Source organism: Aspergillus welwitschiae (genome assembly GCF_003344945.1).
Source record: "Aspergillus welwitschiae strain CBS 139.54b unplaced genomic scaffold BDQ94scaffold_22, whole genome shotgun sequence".
Taxonomy (NCBI): Eukaryota; Fungi; Ascomycota; class Eurotiomycetes; order Eurotiales; family Aspergillaceae; genus Aspergillus; species Aspergillus welwitschiae.
The window spans coordinates 214,802-232,025 of record NW_020798716.1 but is presented as its reverse complement, the minus strand read 5'-3'; the positions used below and the strand labels follow the sequence as shown (position 1 = coordinate 232,025).

The following is a 17,224-nucleotide window of genomic DNA, read 5'->3' as shown; positions in this document are numbered from 1 at the left end:
CATCCACTCATCAGATCTCCCCAGAGCTCATATAAGGGTAAGCTTATATGCAGACCACCAACAGTCCGGATACCGGAAAAGCAGATAGATAAGACCATAGCGTATACTTGAAAGATGGTGAAAGGCATACGCTGAGAATGACAGAGCTCTTAGATATATGCTCTACGTCAAAGGTAGCCAAAAAAGCAAGTCGGCCAGCGATCAAATAACGAAGACAAACCGACGTCAAGGGGAACTCAACGAATGATGGGTGTGGTGCTACCTTTGGTAGCACAAAGGGTAAGGATTAGCGAGATAGTCCTGTCTTACAGGGCTCGCAATATCATCGGATGACACGATGCCATCTCGGTAGCGAGACAATCATTCCATCATAACTCATAGCACACACTAGAAGTCTGGGAACAAATGGCCGTGTCTGCAAGCAGCGTCAGTAATGTGACCCACCACGCGTTATTAGTAAATGGGAAAGATAGCACATACGGGTCTTCACCAGCCATGCCATACTGTTCAGTTTCTTCCGGATAGCGGTCATACTGACTCGCATCTCCTTGGCCACCACGGATGGGGGGCACGTAAGGAGCGTCGATATCCTTGCGGGCCAAACGGTCCCAGGTGACCTCGGCAAACCAAGGATGATTCTTGACATCATCCGAACCGCCATGGAGGTTTCCAAGACGTTTGGTCAGATCAGCCGTGATCAGTTGCGACAGCAGATCAACGGCATCCGGGTGCAGGTAGGGCGGGTATTTTACCCTGCCACGCAGGATGTTCTCGTAGATCTTGACTGGGGAGCCACTGTCCCAGAAAGGCGTGAAACCACACAGCATCTCGAAGATCAAAATCCCCAGAGACCACCTTTCGCATCATTAGTAACCTGCGCCAAAGGGACATGAACATCAATAATGGCAACCCTTACCAGTCAACCGACTTGTTATAACCCTTGGAGGAAACCACCTCCGGGGCGAGATAATCGGGAGTACCACAAAGGGTCCATGTGATGTCAGGCACCTCCTTGGCAAAACCGAAATCGGTGATCTTCAAATGGCCGTGGCGGTCTAGCAGCAAGTTCTCGGGCTTGAGATCCCGGTAGATGATGTTCTGCGTGTGCAGGTACTCAAGGGCAAGAGTGACTTCCGCCGCATAAAACTTGGCGACGGGGTTGGGGAACCGCTACATGAAAGAGGTACCAGACATCAGCTTTACGTTGGTCGGGCGGGCCAAGTCAGAATAACCCACCTGTGACTTGCGGAGCAGACTGAAGAGTTCACCACCCTCTACGAAGTCCATGACCATGTACAAGTTCCGGGAATCCTGCCATGTACCCCATAATGTGATTAAGAATGGATGTCTGACGCGATTCAGCATTCGGCGCTCATCGTTGGTGTGCTCAATCTGCTTCATCTTGACCACTTGCGCCTTCTTCAACACCTTGACAGCGTAGAAGCGATGGTTGTGCTTCGACTGGACCAAGTGCACGCGACCGAAGCTACCGGTACCCAGGGTGCGCTGAAGGCTGAAGTCATCCAAGGAGTATTTCCCTTTGGTGGTGCGGGCATCACTGCGACCGGCATGGTGAGATTGCGTATGACCACTGGAAGCCGAATGCATGGCGCCTTGCTGGGAGGGGTTAATTATATTCTGTATACTAGCCGCATTGGCATTGGGCTGCGGGAGGCCAGAGGTATGATGGGCAGACGGCGAGGCTTGCGTCACAGCGGATTGCATGGAGGCTACCTGACCGTCGGAGGATTTTTCTGCTCCCGAAGACCGATTGGACTGTTGAGGCACGGATTCTTGAGGCTGAGAGGGGGTGTTTGCTGCAGAGCCAGAATTGGTGGCGGGTTGGGGTTGATGGTGGTGGTGGAAGAGGTGATGGTGGTGGTGGTTGTGGTTGTGGTTGTGGTGGTCTTCGGCAGCGTTTGGTGACGTCTGCGTCTGGGCCGAACCGGCTTCAAGCTCTTTGGAGAGGGTCTGCGAATCTTTCGTTCGCCGTTTCTTCAGCAAACCTCCTAAACTAGGCATGGAGAACACGCTGCTGTGGGCAGTAAATTTAAAATGATAGAGCAGCCCACGATGGTATTATCCACGTGGGAAAAAGGGAGGAAAAAGGATGCGTGCGATAGCAGATCAACGCGACCCCTCTTTAAGAGATGCTCTCAGAGAGGGGGGGGTGGGAAAGGAAGCAACACAGTAAGAATAATATGGAGAGGGAAAGCGGCGAGCTTTTTCTCTTGGGACGGGTTCGGGCGCGGATACAGCGGAGCCCCCAAACAGAACAGAACACTGGTCCCGAACGGCGGTCAACGGAAACTCAATTGGACAGACGGGCGACCGTGAGGATGTCCGGATAAGAAGGGAGAATGTGTAACGCGGGGGAGTGCGGGAATCTCGTAGGATGATAGCTTGGACCCGGGGGGGGGGGGGGGGGGGGGGGGGGGGGGGGGGGGGGGGGGGGGGGGGGGGGGGGGTGGGTGGTGAGAGTATGGCTGGTGTGCGGGAGGATCGATGATGATGCTGATGATGCTGATGGTGAGGGGGAGAAAGAGAGGAGAGGAGAGGAGAAGAGATGAGAGGGGAGGGAAAGAGATGCTGCTGTGACCAGCACCACCACTACTACTACTAAACCAACTAGCTGAAAAACACTACCAGCACAAGCACCGCAATTATTTATCCTATTTCATTATAATTATTTTTGATTAGTTTGATGGAGAAAGAGAGAGAGTGGAAAAAATGGAAAAAAGGGAAAGCAAAGGGAGAGAAGAGGCGGGGTTGGATTGGCGTGAATTCGCATGAATTGGGCCTAGCGGAGAGTGACAAGAGTCAGTTCAGTCAGTTCAGTCAGTCAGCTGCCTCTCTTTTTTGCAGATACATCTCTATCTATCAATGGAACATAGTACACTAACTACTACTCTTTTCTTCCCAATGCGCTTATTCAAGGTTACAACTTCTCCACGCATCAAAGCAAGTTGATACGCAGCAGCACCTCACCTTTCCTCCGTCTAAAAGCGGTCGGCCAAAGTCGAAGAAGCTATGCTATCTCCATCACCACTTAACTAAACCACCACTACCACCACTTGTCCGACTCCACCCCAACGCTAAAACATACTTTGTCTGGGCCAGTATTTTCCCACACAGAAACACTTTCCTCCAGCAGTCAGTCAAATACGATCATAGTAGCAGTGGAACCAACCATAAATCATCCATATCATGACATTGGAATAACCGAACCAGTCTCTTTCACTTCCCCAGATACCAAAGTTGTGTTGCAACTCTGCTTAAGGCGAGGAAAAAACCCACCGGGTCCAGCCGATCTCAGCCTCTCGATCCATGGGACCCTTCAATTGCTACATTATCATCAATGATGCATTCTTCCTTTCTTCGCTTATCGAGATCCATGTTCCCAACGATTTCCGGGTTCAGATTCGCCCCGATGAGGTCATCATCGAACACTGTTTTCAGATCGTGGCTTGAATTCCGAAACGAGAGCCTCCTTGTTAGACACTACTTAGTGCCTAGGTATGAGAGGCTGGGAGATGAAACTGCCGGTGCAACCACTCTCCGTGGTTTTTGCACGGCTTGGTATATCTACAGTACCTATCTGCGGTATACTGTTTAGACTGTCGCTAAAAAGACCCGAACAACATGCATGTTGGGCAGCTGGCAGCTGGCAGCACAGGTTGCCTTGTTAACCAACTAACTAACTAGTTAGTCAATTAGGGAATTGCTTACCGCTGAAGATGACTTCATCACCGCCCGGGTGGATCCAAAAGCCATCGAGTGGAAACCGCCCCGCCTTCGGGGGATTTGGGCTGCCTGGTCGAAGCCAATCAAGCTGCCCCCTGACCGGCCAGGAATTCCCCCGTCCGGCAGCCTCCTGGTTGGTCGGGAGGCTTGACTACTACTCTTGTACTAACTCTGTCTGAATTGATCTCGACGCTTGCATCCACTTACCTACCTTAGCACCCTAGATACACAGTTAGTGTACACGCTACGGATGGGATGCGCACCGCCACTACCTACTATCTACACGTACTATTATCCTCGCGAGGTTTTGAAAAGAAAGAAAAACAAAATCTGTTCCAATTGTTGTTGTTTCCCCTGTAGCCTGGCTCCATGCTGCTGCAAACTTCAAATCCAAACCGAAATCTGTCCTGCCTATGTACTCCTACCTAGTAGCAAAGATCGCAACGCCGCCCTTCCGATGGTCGGAGGGCTCGCTTTCGCCCTCTGGGTTTTTCATGAAACAGCAAGCAAATAAACAATATGATGGAGGCGTCCCTTAGATGCGATAATGCGCCATGTTCTTCTTGATCTCATCCACGATCTCCACCGCTTCAAGCGCATTGCGCGCCTCGAAATCATACCGCTTCTGCTCGTTGGCATCGTTGCCGCGCAACACCACCACGCGGAAATTCTTCGGGTGTCGCCGGCTCACCTTGCATCCCACAACATCGTTGAAGCTGATCGACCGCGTCTTGGTGTCCGACGCCGTCTTGCCCGTGTCCGCCGGCATGATATGCATGTAGTCGTTGTCAAATGTCAGGATCCGGTGGTTGGATTGCGTAAAGCCCATGGATTGTTTGCGCCAGACGTAGTACCGCCGGTAGTATCCTCCAATGAGATCTTGCTTCTGCGTGAGCGGGTGCAGCATGCGCTGTCCGCTCTTCTTCCCCTTTTTGCTGGGCGCGCTATTGCTGTCAATGAGGAGCGGCGCATTCGGGGATGAGCTGCCGGGGGAGCCTGTCAGCGACTGCGGCCCGAATCGTCGGCGGACCAGGTCCAGCTCTGTGATATTCCCCAAGGCTTCCACCGTGCGGTCGAGTGGTGCGATCGTGTTGGAGCCCATCACCTTCAGTAGATAGTTGCCCTTGTCCAGGCCCCATCGCTTGCACACCGAGTCAAGAATCTCGGCAATGTAGCTGTCGGTAGACGTGTTGAGCGTGGTCACCTGGGTGGACGCTTCCACATTGATGAACCGGATTTTCAGCGTCTTTGAGACACCCAGGCGAGGTGTGGCATGGGAGGTGGGCACGGCAGGCCGATCCGCGGGCGTCAGCGTATTGTCGTTCAAAGCCGACGAGAAGGGTTGTCCCAGAATCGGGTTCGGACGAGGTGCCTTGCTTTGCGGAACCGGTTGGCTTGTCGGGGCACTGGTCGGAGCAGGTGCCTCTCCGCTATCCTCAGAAGCAGCTGTCTGGCTAAATTGGGGGAATTGGCGCTCATTTGCTTCGAATTCCGCCTTCGATGCTTCGACCAGCGCGAATTCATCATACTGTTTCCCTCGAGTCCGTCGACCAGCTGCCCGATTGTTATTCGAGGTAAAGTCGGCAATAGGCGATGTTCGACCTAAAGCGGGAAAATCATATTCGACTTCGCCATCTTCCACCATTCGCAGCGTCCACATGTTCACGGTAAGCTTGCTGCGTTCAACAGCCGGTTCGCGGCCTTCTTCGCTGTATCTCCAAAGAGCTAGACCGATTGCTTCAACAACCGTTACTGGTGCAGGCTGCTCGGCAAGTTTGGACTCGCGCGCAATTGGCAAATCGAGTGGTTCATCGGGATCGGCGGAGAAGGGCAGGTAGAGTTTGATGTTCAGGACATCGGTCAAGCCTTTGCCTGAAAGCACCGCGAACTTCTCCACTGGGTTCGTCGGTGCTTTCTTGCGCGCGTTAAGTGCCTTGGAAAGCAAACTTACTGGCTGGACAGTGCTGATTGGCCGCGGAGGGGGCAGATCTTGTAACTCCGGCGCTGGGGCTCTGGGTTTCCTTGGGGATGCCGTCTGTGACCCAGTGCCGTTCTGCAACTTGTGCATCAGAGCAACTGGCGAGGAGGAATCCAAGCTACCAGTGATCCCGACACCTGCAAGTAGTGACGCAGAGCCCGCTGTTGCGTCAAAATCAGATGACAGGGCCGAACCCACAGATTCAGCTCCTGAGTCCTCGGCCTGCTCATGGAGTTCTTCCAGGTCCCGAGGGCCTGGTGGGCCGTTTCTTTTTCTCGCGGGTTCGATAACCTGGTCATGGCCAGAGAACGAAATCTGACGTCTTCTGAAGGCAGATGCATCCAGGTCATTGTCCGAAGATATGTCACTGCTGGCTGTAGTTGTAGTATCGCGCCGCGGCCGCTCGTTTATGCTACTGACAGCTGTTCCCAGTGAGCCCGTACGGTAATGGGTACCCATTGTTGGATGCGATGGAGACGTGACCATGACCTGAGGGCTTTCCTGCCGGTCTGATGAGCGTATGGGTGAAGATCCGGCTCTTGTTCGTATGGGCATCTTCGTAAACTTGATCTGATTCGCAGCACTATGATTTGTGAGCATGAGACTGCATATGCGGGTCTCTGCATCCCTTGAGCCAATTGACTTACCTTCGAGCACTGTCACCATCATCGTCGCTCTCATCGCTCAGATCACTACTGTCATCTTCCTCCGCTTCTCTGTGCTTCTGTTGCTCATGCTGCTGTCTTTCCCTTCGGTGAACTCGTTTCCCGCGGTTTCGACGCCCAATCAAATCCGTATTGGTTTTCCCAGTCACCATTCCTCCTTCGTCATCGTCGCCTTCATCTACCAGGCCGAATCTCTGCGCATCGTCTCGGGCAACACCCAGCTGGTAGTATTCCGAGGTAACCGCCGTAGTAGTAGGAATCGGGGGCGAATTTGTACGTTTAATGTGGGCAGCCGCGCTCTGCGTATTGGGGTTTGTAGAAGCCGAAGACCAGCCAGCTGCGCGGAATCCTGGTGTGTTGAGCACAGTATTGTTCACGTTGATAAGCCTGTCACCTATGCCGTCTTTTATGGTCGACAGGTAGGAGGTGCGCAACTGCCAGATTGTGAAACTGGGTTTGGGTTAGTTGTTGGCTCAACACTGCATGTGTGCGATTCCCGGGCAAGATGAGGGGAGGGGGTGGGACGCGAGATGGTCGCGGGGTCAAACACCTACTCTTCATTGTGAAGAAGAGACATGGTTACAATCGCTGCAAGAAAAAAGATGAGTAATAAGAGATAGAGTAAGCCTCGTTGCAATCACGAAGAACGAGCATTTACGCCAGGAGAAGCGAAACCGCTGTCGGGGTTCGAGTGGGCATGATCTCCGGGCTGGTGCAACAAGGGGAAATGGATGGATGCGCTGAACTGGAGCAGGCCGAAGAAGAAGTAGGAAAAGAGAGCGACCGTGTGATGTTGACTCAGGACCAGCCTGATGGTACGAAATGAGGGATAAGCAGCAAAGGTATGAGGAAGACGTCCTCCGGCGATGAGGTTGTGTGGGGATCAAAAGCACTGCAGGCTCAGCCGTCGCGGGCAGAAGATGGGCCTGGAGATCCCGTGGCCCATCTCCGCACCGCCGCCAATTTCCCGCCTGCACTTCTTCTTCCTCTGCCACCAACTCTCCTTTGTCGGGCCCAAGGGGTGGGTTCTTGGTTCTCTTATCTTTGCACAGTTAGTCGATGCAAGGCAAACTAACTACCGAGGGGCATGGCTTAATGTTCAATTCAACCCGGTACCTGCTACTCTCTATTTGTGTGTAACTCTTGGTCCCGGCGATAGATAGATGCGGGGTACTACCCAGTATACGAGACACACTCTCTCTTCACAACAATATCACAACACGCCTCTGGAATTCTTCACTGTGGTCGACTATACAATTGGAGTTTTTTATTCCAAATAATTCGGTGGAAATCACATAAAGACAATCATCATCCACTGCTGATGGTGACATCGCTAGTAGCCCGCTCATTATACTAACAGAACTGATGATACATGAACATAATTGGAGGTCACGACTCCGTCGCTCTCCCGATTTCTAGAATCATTTGGCCTTTGGCTTCCGGCCTCGAGCCTTCTTGGGCTTCTCTTCCTCGTCATCGATGAAATCATCGTCGCCCGCTGCTGCCTTCTTCGATTTCCTTCCTTTGGCCGCTCCACCCTTCGCAGCTTTCTTGGGCACGCGAACATACTTGTCCTTCTTCAAATCAAGCTCTTCGCTCTCGTCATTGTCCTTCGAGTCGTCTTCGAGTACCTCTTCCTCATCCGATTCCTCAATGGCATCTTCAATGTCAGGCTTCTCCTTCGGCATCTTCTTGGGAGCAGCAATACTGCTGGCCTTGATGAATGGAAGAGGGTGGGAGCGCTGGTTGTAGATCCGCGTGAATGCTGCTTTCGTCTGTGTCTGCAGCTTCACATTGGATTCATCCATAGGTCCCAGCCCAAGTTCTACCAAGGCATCCCAATCCTCGCGCGTAAGGAAATAGCTGTCCATGAAATCAATAACATCGTCGACGCTATCCTTGCCTTCGACCATTAGTCGGCGGACTAGCCTGTCCCAAAGGAGCGGCATATACTGTTGTCGAATCTCATCTCTATCTCCAGATGCGCGAAGACGCATATGGCCCTGAATTTCTTTGATGTAACGCCAAAGCTTACCTATAATCGGTGTTAGCTGTGCAAGTTTTGTCATCCAAACAGATCGCACATACCTTGTTTACTGTTCTGTCCCAACCAACTAGTAAACCCGGGCCGCTCCATCATGTTTCCGTACGTAAAGCTCGCCGGTCTTACAAAACTGAACACCGCATGGGTAGGCATCAGACTCCATTGCTGCTGAGTACCATGAATCATCCTGTCAACGAGATCACCATCACTGATACTCGAAGCGGCGTTGTCCATCAGTTCAAGCTGTTTCAGCTTTTGTTCTCTGCCATGATATGCGCCAGCTAACGCCGGTCGTGTTTTCAGGTAGTTCTCCTGAAGCATCAGGGGGCTGAATTCGTGATCATTGAAGTAGAGTTCGATCTTATCATTTAAAGTAGCCTTGGAGCTTGGCGAGAACATTTGCGCACTGAGGATCTTGCCGACGATATCCCACGGCTTTAGAACGATGTGCTTTTCCCATGCTTTGGACATTTGCTTCCCCTTCTCGAAGTCTAGGTTTGTCTGGTCTAATTTGACGGTTGAAAGCATGTTGATCACTTGTCGGATGTCCGCGTTGGTGCCTTCAATAAGGCTGTCTAAGACCTGAGGCGGGATCCTCAAGCCCTCGCGGAAGCAGATGGTCGACAGTCGGGCTCTAATCTGTTCGGCTGTCGGTCTCCTGAACGGAAGTTCATATGTGACATGATCGAAAGGCTTCATTTTCGGGAGCCTTCGCTCGTTACAGATTAAAATCAGCGGGATGTGAGTCTTCTTGGCGATTGAGGCGAGTGCTCCCACACCACCTCTATCACCAGCGGACATTCCGTCAACTTCATCCATAATGAGGACCAAATTCTTCTTCGCACTCTCCACCTTCTTCCCAACACCCGAAAAGTAGCCTTGCAGCGAAGTCGTGTCCAAAACACCGAGAAGGCCATTCTCAACGAGCTTCTTGCTTCTTGTGTCACTTGCATTCGTCTCCACGACATCGTATCCTTCTAGCTTTGCCACCAGGTGTGCTGCAGTGGTCTTGCCAATTCCAGGCGGTCCGTGAATCATGACAGAGCGATACATCCCTGACCCATCCTTCCCTGGCTTGTTGAATCCAGCCTTGGCATTCTTGTGCCAGTCGCGAAGCCAGTTCTGTAGTTTCTCGACAACACCTTTGTTGCCACAAATCATATTCATCGATGTCGGCGCATATTTGGTGGTCCACAGGCGGTCGTCAGTCTTCGTGCTTTGCGTCGTACTTTGCGAACTTGATGGCGGTTGAGGTCCTGAGGGAGCAGTGTTACGCGTAGGCGCCGCCTTGCGCTTCTCTTCGCGGTCGATCTCAGCGGCCATCGCGCGAATCTTTTCTTCTTCTGCTTTCTTTTTCGCCTCATGTTGCTCTGCTGCCTTCCCATCTCCACCATTGGCTGGAAGTCGTCGAATAAGCTCGAAAAGTCCTTCCTCGTTAATTGTCTTTAGATTGTGCTGCTTAATCGTTGCCAGCTTTTTAGGCCCGGCATCCGCTCCCAGAACAACATAGCTGGTTTTGGAACTAGGGGCTCCAGTAACCTTACCGCCATACTTCTTGACCAAGTTCTGTCCTTCGTCGCGGCCGAGTGTGTCCAAGACACCAGTGAAAACAAAGGAGAGCCCTGCAAGACAATTTTCCGCTCCCTCTGGTATGTCCGCCCCTCCAGCTACTGGTGACCGCGAGCGCTGTGCGTGAGCAGCGTAGTTAAATTTGGCCTTTTCACCAGTCTCGCGCGGAGGAGAGGGTGGTCTGATCGTAGGAATGCTATCGAATATATCCTGGATCTCCTTGCTTTCAGGTCGATCGGTTTTGGTAGATGCCCTGGGCTTCTTAGGGGTACGGGGAGCGGCTTTCGTCTGCGCGGCCTTCTTAGGACTAGTTTTGGAGTCGTAGTCCTCGTCCTTCTCGAGAACTTCGGATTTGCGTTTGCGCGCTGGCTGAGTGGCGGCTGACTTGGCAGCCCTGGAAGGTTGCTTTGGCAGGTCCTCCATAACCACATCCTCATCCGATTCAGCAGTTGCCGCCTTCTTACGTCCTTGTCTTCCAGAGGCGGCACTGGCTGGCTTTACCGCAAGTTCCTCAAAATCACTGTCACTCTCCTTATCCTCTTCCTCGACATAATCATCATCCCCCTTGCCTGTTTTCTTGTACTCTGTCGCATGGATATCATCGCCACCGAGTTCATCGTCGTCAACGACTGTGGTAGCCTTTCGTGTACCGCGTTGAGGTCTTGGTGCAGGTTTTTCGGTGCTCGTAGACTTTTTGGGTTTCGGAGATGGCTTCGCTTCGGGTTCGTCGGTGACAGCAGGCTGAGATGTCTTGGTCTCCTTGGCTGGCCTGCCTCTCTTCTTGCTAGATGCGAAATAGTCTGACGAAGTTGTGGGTTCACCCTTCGATACTTCTGGCTTTCTGAGTAATTGTCAGTAAACGACAGCGGGTGGAGTCGCATTGGGGCAGACATACGGCTTGCTCGGAGCCTTCACCTTCGGGCTTACGGACTTGGTAGCGACAACTTCTTCCTCATCACTGTCGTCTACAACCTTTCTAGTCCCTGTATGCGCATCAATAAGACATTCCGCGTCCGAACATATAACCAGGTCTCTTACGCTTTTTTCTCGTAGAAGGCTCCTAGTTTGGTATCAGTGTTAGTAGACTCATTGGCGATTCGCATGCAGTATCAAATGCTTATGCGCAACGGGAAATTCACATACCTCTTTCTTTGGCGCGGGCTTCGCGGGAGATGGGTTGGAGCCTTGACTAGACTTGCCGCCAAAAAAGCTCCGAATATCAGCAGGCATGGCGACAGATGATTAACGGAGCATGCCCCAGAGTGCAATGGATGTGCAGGATATTTAAGCGACCGAGAAACGATGCACTGATGCACACCCAACTAGCACACCACAGGCAGCTTCCCAAGAAACACGACGCGCTGCCTGGAGCTCTCCGGCTGGAGACGTGACTTAATTGGCTTACCTAAGGGTGGCACGCGTGTGGCACGTGCGCAGCACTTTCTTCCCTTTCGGGAAGTGGAATCGGCGCTGGAGTGAAGCCGATGGCCTGAAAGTCAGTCTGCGGTCCATCCATCATCCTTCCGGTCCCCCATCCAGTCCAAGCAGGGCCGATTGCCACGATTCACAATGGGTCCGCAGCTGAAGATGTTCTCGGGGCCTCAGATGGCCTTCCTCCGGCCGTCGTGTGAGATTCCCGCAAGCCTCCCCAAGAAAAGTTTTTTATATCCTGACTCCGATGCCGTACAGTAGGTCTGTCGACGCCATTCACGGCTTTCCCTCTATCGCGATGCTTCTCGACGACTTCGCCTGCCCTCGATTGGCTTACCCCTAAGTTCGCCGAGAGATCCAAGTCCCCTAAAGGTCGTCCGCATGTCGCAACTGGTGGTTCTTCCCGCGGTACTACCGTCGTCTGGGGTGATTATGGCTTGCGGATGAAGGACCACGACCGTCGGTTGCCCGCTGCCTCGTTGAAAATTGCGGAGGATACGATTAAGAGACGTCTGAGGGGTATGAACTACACATTGTACAAGCGCGTGAGCGCAAACATCGGTGTCTACACCAAGGGCAACGAACAACGTATGGGTAAGGGTAAGGGAAAGTTCGACTACTGGACGGCGAAGGTTGGCGTGAGCAGAATCGTCTTTGAGCTCAAGGGTGATCTGCACGAAAAGGTCGCCAGGGAGGCCTTCCGTCTGGCCGGCCACAAGCTGCCCGGTACGTTACATCCACCTGATGATATTCTCCAATTATCAACATACGGTAAACTAATTATACAACGGCTGCAGGCCTCTGGGAATTCGTGAAGAAGGGTGACCCGCCGGTCGTTGGACTGACGAAACTTGGCAACGGAGTGACTCTGGAGAGCCTCAAACGCGCACGCAGAAGCCCGGCCCTCGGTACTCAGGACCTACCGAACCCCCCGACCTCGACCTCGTCCTCCTCCAGTCCCTCTGCTCCCCAATAATTCAAAGCGCTCCCTCTCAACCAAACCTCTCAATCACGCCAATTCACCCCGGTTCAATCACAACGTCATGACATCTAAGCCCCGACGCCCGAACCAGGTCCATACCCTTGTTCTCTCCTGATTTTCGCCGCCAGCGCAGCACCCTCTTCTGGGGTTTCGGGCTTCAGGTCTTGTGTACATTATCATCATCATCAGCTTCTAGACTCTCTATCTGTCATGTTTCATTTATTTTCTTTCCCGCTTTGTCGCAGGTGTCGATGTATTTTTCATATGAATATGCGGAGTTAGGAAAAACGAAATATCAAAACCAAACCTGTACCTACCTATATCCGTGATCCCCGTGAGACCTGTTGTAGCCTCGCCCTTTTCCAGCTGTCGTGCTAGGGGCGTATCCCGATACTGATCCTCGTTTTCGTTCCGGTCGTCGCCGAGTGTAGTTCTCATCTCGCTGACGGTATGTTGGGAGTGGCCTATGAGCAACTCAGCTCCTATGCTTGTGACATCCATGGCAAATAATAGGTTCACTTACCACCCAACTGGCCAGTCTGCTTCTTCGGGGTCTCCGTATACAACCGGATAGATTCATACCTGTTCATATACAACCATTAGCATGACTTGAATTCCCTAGAGACAAGATATAACAGACTAGACGTACTGCGTATTCTCACCACCAGGCTCGATATCCATGAGATTAGTGTCAGACATTATTCAAAGTAGATATCTTCTATGTACGATACTTAAGTTTTCTCAAAGATAGTTAGGTAGTTCACAAAGTCTCTGGGAGAAGTCGGGGGATCTGGGTTATGGTTGTGGTTGTGGTGGATCATCGTCCATGGTACGATGACGTAGTCTACCACTAGCCATCTAGACTATCAAGATGTCATCTCTACCAAGGTTTTGTGGGGAAGTAACGCCCACTTCGTGTTTTGTTCCTGGCTGTTTCCGGTTGATTTTGTCCTCAATCACATGTATGTGGTTGGGTTTGGGGATACGAGGGTGTAGTTGTTGGTTGGGGCACGGTTTGTAGGTACTTGATTGGATGTCGGTCGAAGCGCTGTGAGCTGAGACTAGGAATCTAGCGTTCATGAAATCAATGCAGGATGTAAAAATGCTATGCTTTTTTTTAAAGATACAGGAGTAATGCATGCTAGGAATACGGAGGTAGTTCAGTTACGAGTCGCATAGTGGCCCGGATAAGATAAGATCTCCGGTAGTGTACAGTGAAGTCATTAAGAATCGTTGGGTATTATTATCTTCGTAATTTTAGAATTCCATGCCCATCAGATAACTGTGCACGGGTTAGTAAATCAATCAAGCAGTCTTGGAGTATTAGGGGGCAGTCGAACCTTTCGTATATGCGCATGAACTTGGCAACGGATGCCTCAAGGTGAAAGATTACTTTCTGCAAAAAGTATTAGTCACGTATCATGGGTGTTCATGTAGCAAGTAAAGCTCTTACGCTGCCTTGAGTGATCCTGTGCTCATAGAATGCCGACCACCTGATGACATCGGGCTTTAGAGCATCGTCGACCTTTGTAATGAGGTTGAATGTCAGACACTAAAGTCCAATTAGCACTTCTGTTCTACAAGCCTGAACCAAACTGGTCGAACCTTGATAATGGTAGTCGGTGGTATGCAATGCGTCAAAAGATCGTATAACCGTGCGCGGACTTGCAACAGACGAGCCGGTGACCGCTCTGCCAGGATCTCCTCAGCTATCAACGCAATCAGCGCTTCCCAGTCGGGTGGTGGGATGAGCGTGTTGTCCGTAACTTTCTCACTAAAGACCATAGCAAATCACGTTAGCCCTTGCACCCAATGGACAACCAATCTAGAACGTACTTCTGAGCATAAATAGCCTCGAACATAAGAAGCGCGCGACGAAGGTTACGTCCACTCTCCTTAGCTATCCTCTTATTCAACCCACTCGCCTCAGGCCATCCCTCCTTCTTAGCCGCGTTCTTCAAAACAGTGCAGATATCCTCCTCACTCGGAGCAGCAACCCTGACCAGCAGGGTACGGGACCGGATAGGGGCGATGATATTCGAAGTGCTATTCGCCAACAAAATCAACCTCAAGTTGGGACTATATTTTTCCATTGTCCGTCTCAGCGCTGCCTGCGCATCACGGGTGAGATGATCGGCCTCGTTGATCACAACGACCTTGAAGCGCTGTTTCGCCGAGAGATCAACCTGCTGGGTTTGTGCAATCTCCTTCAGCAGCTCTTGAACCACAACACGATCGTAGTTCCCAACATCCGATGGGGTGATCTCCAAGTGGTAGACCGAAGACACTATGTTGAACTCGAGCTTGCGGTTGCTTGTCGTTTGGAAGACTCTGGCGTCGATCTTGATCTTTTCGACTCCGGAACCGTACAATTCTTTAAGCGTCGCGATTGTTCGTGTCTTTTTGCCTGCACCTGAAGGACCATACATGAGCAGATGAGGGAAGTCGCCACTTTGCGCCTAAAACAAACATGTTCGTGAGAATTGTACTCGAGGTAGATAGTATTGGCTTGAATTGTCTTACCAATGATTTCAGTCGCGCGGACAGCTCGGGGTGGTATGTGAGGGCATCTAGCGACCGCGGTCGCAGTTTGTCGACTAGCAAGGCCATTTTGCCGATTGAGTGTGTAGTGCTCTGGCTTGAAGCTTCTAGGTCTCTATTCAGAAGTATGCTTTCCCTTCAGAGCCGATAGATAGCTTAGGCCGAGCGCAGACGCGTCGGTCGTGACACGCGAGCTTAATTGGCGGTCCGTGCGCTACGCTGACTGTGCAGCGGATTCACCAATCAGTCCAAACCTACAATTTCATTGCAGATCTCCGTACAGTACTCAAGGAACCATGAAAATACTGTGATTTCTTTACTCCGTCTCGAAGTAAACGATGTATGGCAGTAATCCCTTAGGCCTATTCAACTTTCATATTCCAACGCCTGAATATTATACAAGAATTTGCTACCCCACCCGTTCCATACAAAAAGCTTCAGTAGGTCTCTGTATGTACATGCTCTATCTATGTTACAAAGATGGTCGGGGGGTTGCTTGGGACCACCAGGTTCAGGTTTTCATGATTGGCCCTTGTAAGAGGAGAGATATGTCTTCCGAGTTTGCTCGGATGGTCACACATCGGACCGTGTCAGGTTTCTGGGACATTCCGCTGGATGTCACCTGGCCAGGGTGATTCCGGGTATATACGTTTCAAAAAGCATCTTACTGGGAGTCTGTTGTCATAGAGCGTCTAATCGCTTGACTCCTGGTATGCAGTGTATAACGATCAGGCATGCCATTAGCTCGACGGCAATGGCTTCAAGACACCGTTGTCATCATATCGCGCCTCTGTTTCCCTTTTATTAGCCACAAACATACCCCATCATGGGTTCATTCTGGAGTCTTACTGAAGAAGGTATATGAGAGCGTAATCGTATCAATGCCCTTCATGGCCGGATCTTTGACAAAGTCGGGGTCGATGAAGAAGAACACCGGCATGTCAACCGATTCTCCAGCATTCAGCTTCTGCTCGTCGAAGCAAAAGCATTGGATCTTGCTGAAGTAAGGAGCAACTTGTCCGGGAGTGACACTGTACGTCGCTACACCAATGATATCCGTCGGGCCCTTGTTCGTCGCCGTAAAGAACGCAAGCGCTGTCTCGCCTGGAAGAACTCGAACTTCACGTTGTTGCGGGGTGAACTTCCACGGCAGAACATCCGAAACTGATCCATTAAATGTGATTCTCAAACGACGGGAGTCGGTGACCGGAGTGACGCGGGAAGAGGTATCATTGTCGCCTCCACGGTGAGTGAGTACAGGTTGACCGTTCCAACCGGTTTGTTGGCAGATCTGTAAGAATAGAGCCGTTAGCCTCTGCCGCAGACTAGAACTCAAGGGCAGGCTTGTCGAACCATTTTGTACAGAGGGACGGAGCCATAGGCAAGCGCAACGGTTCCGAGAATAAGACTGGCCGCATAGTACCTAGAACCTATTAGACGTGAACTGCAGACACCATTGCGCTCCTTTAACATACATCGTCGACGCATTGCGCTTTTGCGACTGCGGCGTATTGAACGGTGCGTTGATATTCTGCCGGAGGCATGAACTGCGAGTGAAGAATCTCCTCCCAGAGTCAACACATCGTGTATTTGTCATGGTGGCCGGGCGGAGGCCGATACCCGACCAGGGAAGCCGACCCCATGAGGAGATCGGGCGCGAGAACATTGTCAATGATTATATGCTCTGCGGGGAGATATGGAGAGATCCTATCTAGAACTCCGATTGGGATAAGGTACCTGAGGCACGTGATACAATCACTTTTACGGAATATCAGGCAATGCTTTTTTGTCGGTTATAATTCACCGCCTTTGGTGCCGCTTGGGTTGATCTGCGCGCCCGATGATAGCCGGAGCTTGTCTGTTTTAGGAAATCTTATCCCAAACTACCAAATTCAGCATCTCATTCACTTTCCTAGGGCTCCAAGCGTAGTTTGTCTAAGAAGATTTGCTTGAGGTAGGCAAGCATCTTGTTCTTCTCATTGATGCTATCTGTGGATATCATTGAAGCCTGGATGAATGACAACGAAAAAGCAGGTTTGAACATCTGTGATACCGTACTATTGATAATATATACCACCTTTGGATTTGGTAGCAAATGTTCATACTAGTAACGAAGTTAGTGTGGCTGAACGCCTCTTGATCATCACTTCCTACTAGGTGAACTGGAGCTTACTGGACTTCCAGTACTGTAACATGGTGCTGCCAGTTTATATGGGTCGCAGCTGAAGGAGCTTGTTGAGAATCATACTGGATACAGGAGTATCCGATGA

At 51.3% G+C, this 17,224-nt stretch overlaps 6 protein-coding genes across 6 annotated transcripts; 1 reads left to right on the top strand and 5 right to left on the bottom strand.

The window, feature by feature from the left end:
* Nucleotides 1–50: 50 nt before the first annotated feature.
* On the bottom strand, nucleotides 51–2,161 carry pkaC (cAMP-dependent protein kinase catalytic subunit pkaC). The gene is made up of 4 exons (XM_026776056.1): nucleotides 1,237–2,161; nucleotides 917–1,170; nucleotides 481–855; nucleotides 51–415 (listed from the first exon to the last, which is right to left on the bottom strand). Exons 1-4 carry the CDS (start codon nucleotides 2,020–2,022, stop codon nucleotides 388–390), a joined length of 1,443 nt encoding a protein of 480 aa, XP_026624747.1. The 5' UTR covers nucleotides 2,023–2,161; the 3' UTR covers nucleotides 51–387.
* A 1,906-nt stretch (nucleotides 2,162–4,067) lies between these two features.
* On the bottom strand, nucleotides 4,068–7,253 carry BDQ94DRAFT_146529 (Sin1 family protein). Its single transcript, XM_026766841.1, has 3 exons — nucleotides 6,942–7,253; nucleotides 6,370–6,837; nucleotides 4,068–6,305 (listed from the first exon to the last, which is right to left on the bottom strand). The coding sequence occupies exons 1-3, from the start codon at nucleotides 6,962–6,964 to the stop codon at nucleotides 4,280–4,282; spliced, it is 2,517 nt and encodes an 838-aa protein (XP_026624746.1). The 5' UTR covers nucleotides 6,965–7,253; the 3' UTR covers nucleotides 4,068–4,279.
* Nucleotides 7,254–7,587: 334 nt separating this feature from the next.
* Nucleotides 7,588–11,359, bottom strand: BDQ94DRAFT_146528 (replication factor C subunit 1). Its single transcript, XM_026766840.1, has 5 exons — nucleotides 11,144–11,359; nucleotides 11,039–11,060; nucleotides 10,896–10,983; nucleotides 8,476–10,841; nucleotides 7,588–8,422 (listed from the first exon to the last, which is right to left on the bottom strand). Exons 1-5 carry the CDS (start codon nucleotides 11,228–11,230, stop codon nucleotides 7,809–7,811), a joined length of 3,177 nt encoding a protein of 1,058 aa, XP_026624745.1. The 5' UTR covers nucleotides 11,231–11,359; the 3' UTR covers nucleotides 7,588–7,808.
* Nucleotides 11,360–11,488: 129 nt separating this feature from the next.
* On the top strand, nucleotides 11,489–12,520 carry BDQ94DRAFT_56112 (mitochondrial 54S ribosomal protein uL16m). The gene is made up of 3 exons (XM_026776054.1): nucleotides 11,489–11,627; nucleotides 11,690–12,157; nucleotides 12,229–12,520. The coding sequence occupies exons 1-3, from the start codon at nucleotides 11,570–11,572 to the stop codon at nucleotides 12,405–12,407; spliced, it is 705 nt and encodes a 234-aa protein (XP_026624744.1). The 5' UTR covers nucleotides 11,489–11,569; the 3' UTR covers nucleotides 12,408–12,520.
* On the bottom strand, nucleotides 12,364–13,238 carry BDQ94DRAFT_56119 (uncharacterized protein). The gene is made up of 4 exons (XM_026776055.1): nucleotides 13,063–13,238; nucleotides 12,937–12,995; nucleotides 12,731–12,877; nucleotides 12,364–12,576 (listed from the first exon to the last, which is right to left on the bottom strand). Exons 1-4 carry the CDS (start codon nucleotides 13,110–13,112, stop codon nucleotides 12,482–12,484), a joined length of 351 nt encoding a protein of 116 aa, XP_026624743.1. The 5' UTR covers nucleotides 13,113–13,238; the 3' UTR covers nucleotides 12,364–12,481.
* A 432-nt stretch (nucleotides 13,239–13,670) lies between these two features.
* On the bottom strand, nucleotides 13,671–16,620 carry BDQ94DRAFT_160422 (cytochrome c oxidase assembly protein CtaG/Cox11-domain-containing protein; the record flags this gene model as incomplete). Its single annotated transcript, XM_026769216.1, has 10 exons — nucleotides 13,671–13,695; nucleotides 13,754–13,809; nucleotides 13,867–13,965; nucleotides 14,019–14,187; nucleotides 14,250–14,872; nucleotides 14,937–15,010; nucleotides 15,142–15,177; nucleotides 15,804–16,245; nucleotides 16,308–16,377; nucleotides 16,430–16,620. 10 exons carry the CDS (start codon nucleotides 16,618–16,620, stop codon nucleotides 13,671–13,673), a joined length of 1,785 nt encoding a protein of 594 aa, XP_026624742.1.
* Between the last annotated feature and the right edge of the window lie 604 nt (nucleotides 16,621–17,224).

Bases quoted from the DNA above. Each gene is read 5' to 3' on its own strand.
- pkaC (XM_026776056.1), bottom strand. From the start codon at position 2,022: ATGCCTAGTTTAGGAGGTTTGCTGAAGAAACGGCGAACGAAAGATTCG. The intron at 1,171-1,236 runs GTGGGTTATTCT...TCTTTCATGTAG, and splicing joins GTCTGCTCCGCAAGTCACAG to CGGTTCCCCAACCCCGTCGC. The intron at 416-480 runs GTATGTGCTATC...CGCTGCTTGCAG, and splicing joins GGCATGGCTGGTGAAGACCC to ACACGGCCATTTGTTCCCAG.
- BDQ94DRAFT_146529 (XM_026766841.1), bottom strand. From the start codon at position 6,964: ATGTCTCTTCTTCACAATGAAGA. The intron at 6,838-6,941 runs GTAGGTGTTTGA...ACCCAAACCCAG, and splicing joins TCTCTTCTTCACAATGAAGA to TTTCACAATCTGGCAGTTGC. The intron at 6,306-6,369 runs GTAAGTCAATTG...CACAAATCATAG, and splicing joins GATGGTGACAGTGCTCGAAG to TGCTGCGAATCAGATCAAGT.
- BDQ94DRAFT_146528 (XM_026766840.1), bottom strand. From the start codon at position 11,230: ATGCCTGCTGATATTCGGAGCTTTTTTGGCGGCAAGTCTAGTCAAGGC. The intron at 10,984-11,038 runs GTAAGAGACCTG...ATGCGCATACAG, and splicing joins GCCTTCTACGAGAAAAAAGC to GGACTAGAAAGGTTGTAGAC. The intron at 8,423-8,475 runs GTATGTGCGATC...CACCGATTATAG, and splicing joins GGGACAGAACAGTAAACAAG to GTAAGCTTTGGCGTTACATC.
- BDQ94DRAFT_56112 (XM_026776054.1), top strand. From the start codon at position 11,570: ATGGGTCCGCAGCTGAAGATGTTCTCGGGGCCTCAGATGGCCTTCCTC. The intron at 11,628-11,689 runs GTGAGATTCCCG...GATGCCGTACAG, and splicing joins GGCCTTCCTCCGGCCGTCGT to TAGGTCTGTCGACGCCATTC. The intron at 12,158-12,228 runs GTACGTTACATC...CAACGGCTGCAG, and splicing joins GGCCGGCCACAAGCTGCCCG to GCCTCTGGGAATTCGTGAAG.
- BDQ94DRAFT_56119 (XM_026776055.1), bottom strand. From the start codon at position 13,112: ATGTCTGACACTAATCTCATGGATATCGAGCCTGGTGGTGAGAATACG. The intron at 12,996-13,062 runs GTACGTCTAGTC...GTATATGAACAG, and splicing joins CCTGGTGGTGAGAATACGCA to GTATGAATCTATCCGGTTGT. The intron at 12,577-12,730 runs GTAGGTACAGGT...AATGTACACAAG, and splicing joins CACGGGGATCACGGATATAG to ACCTGAAGCCCGAAACCCCA.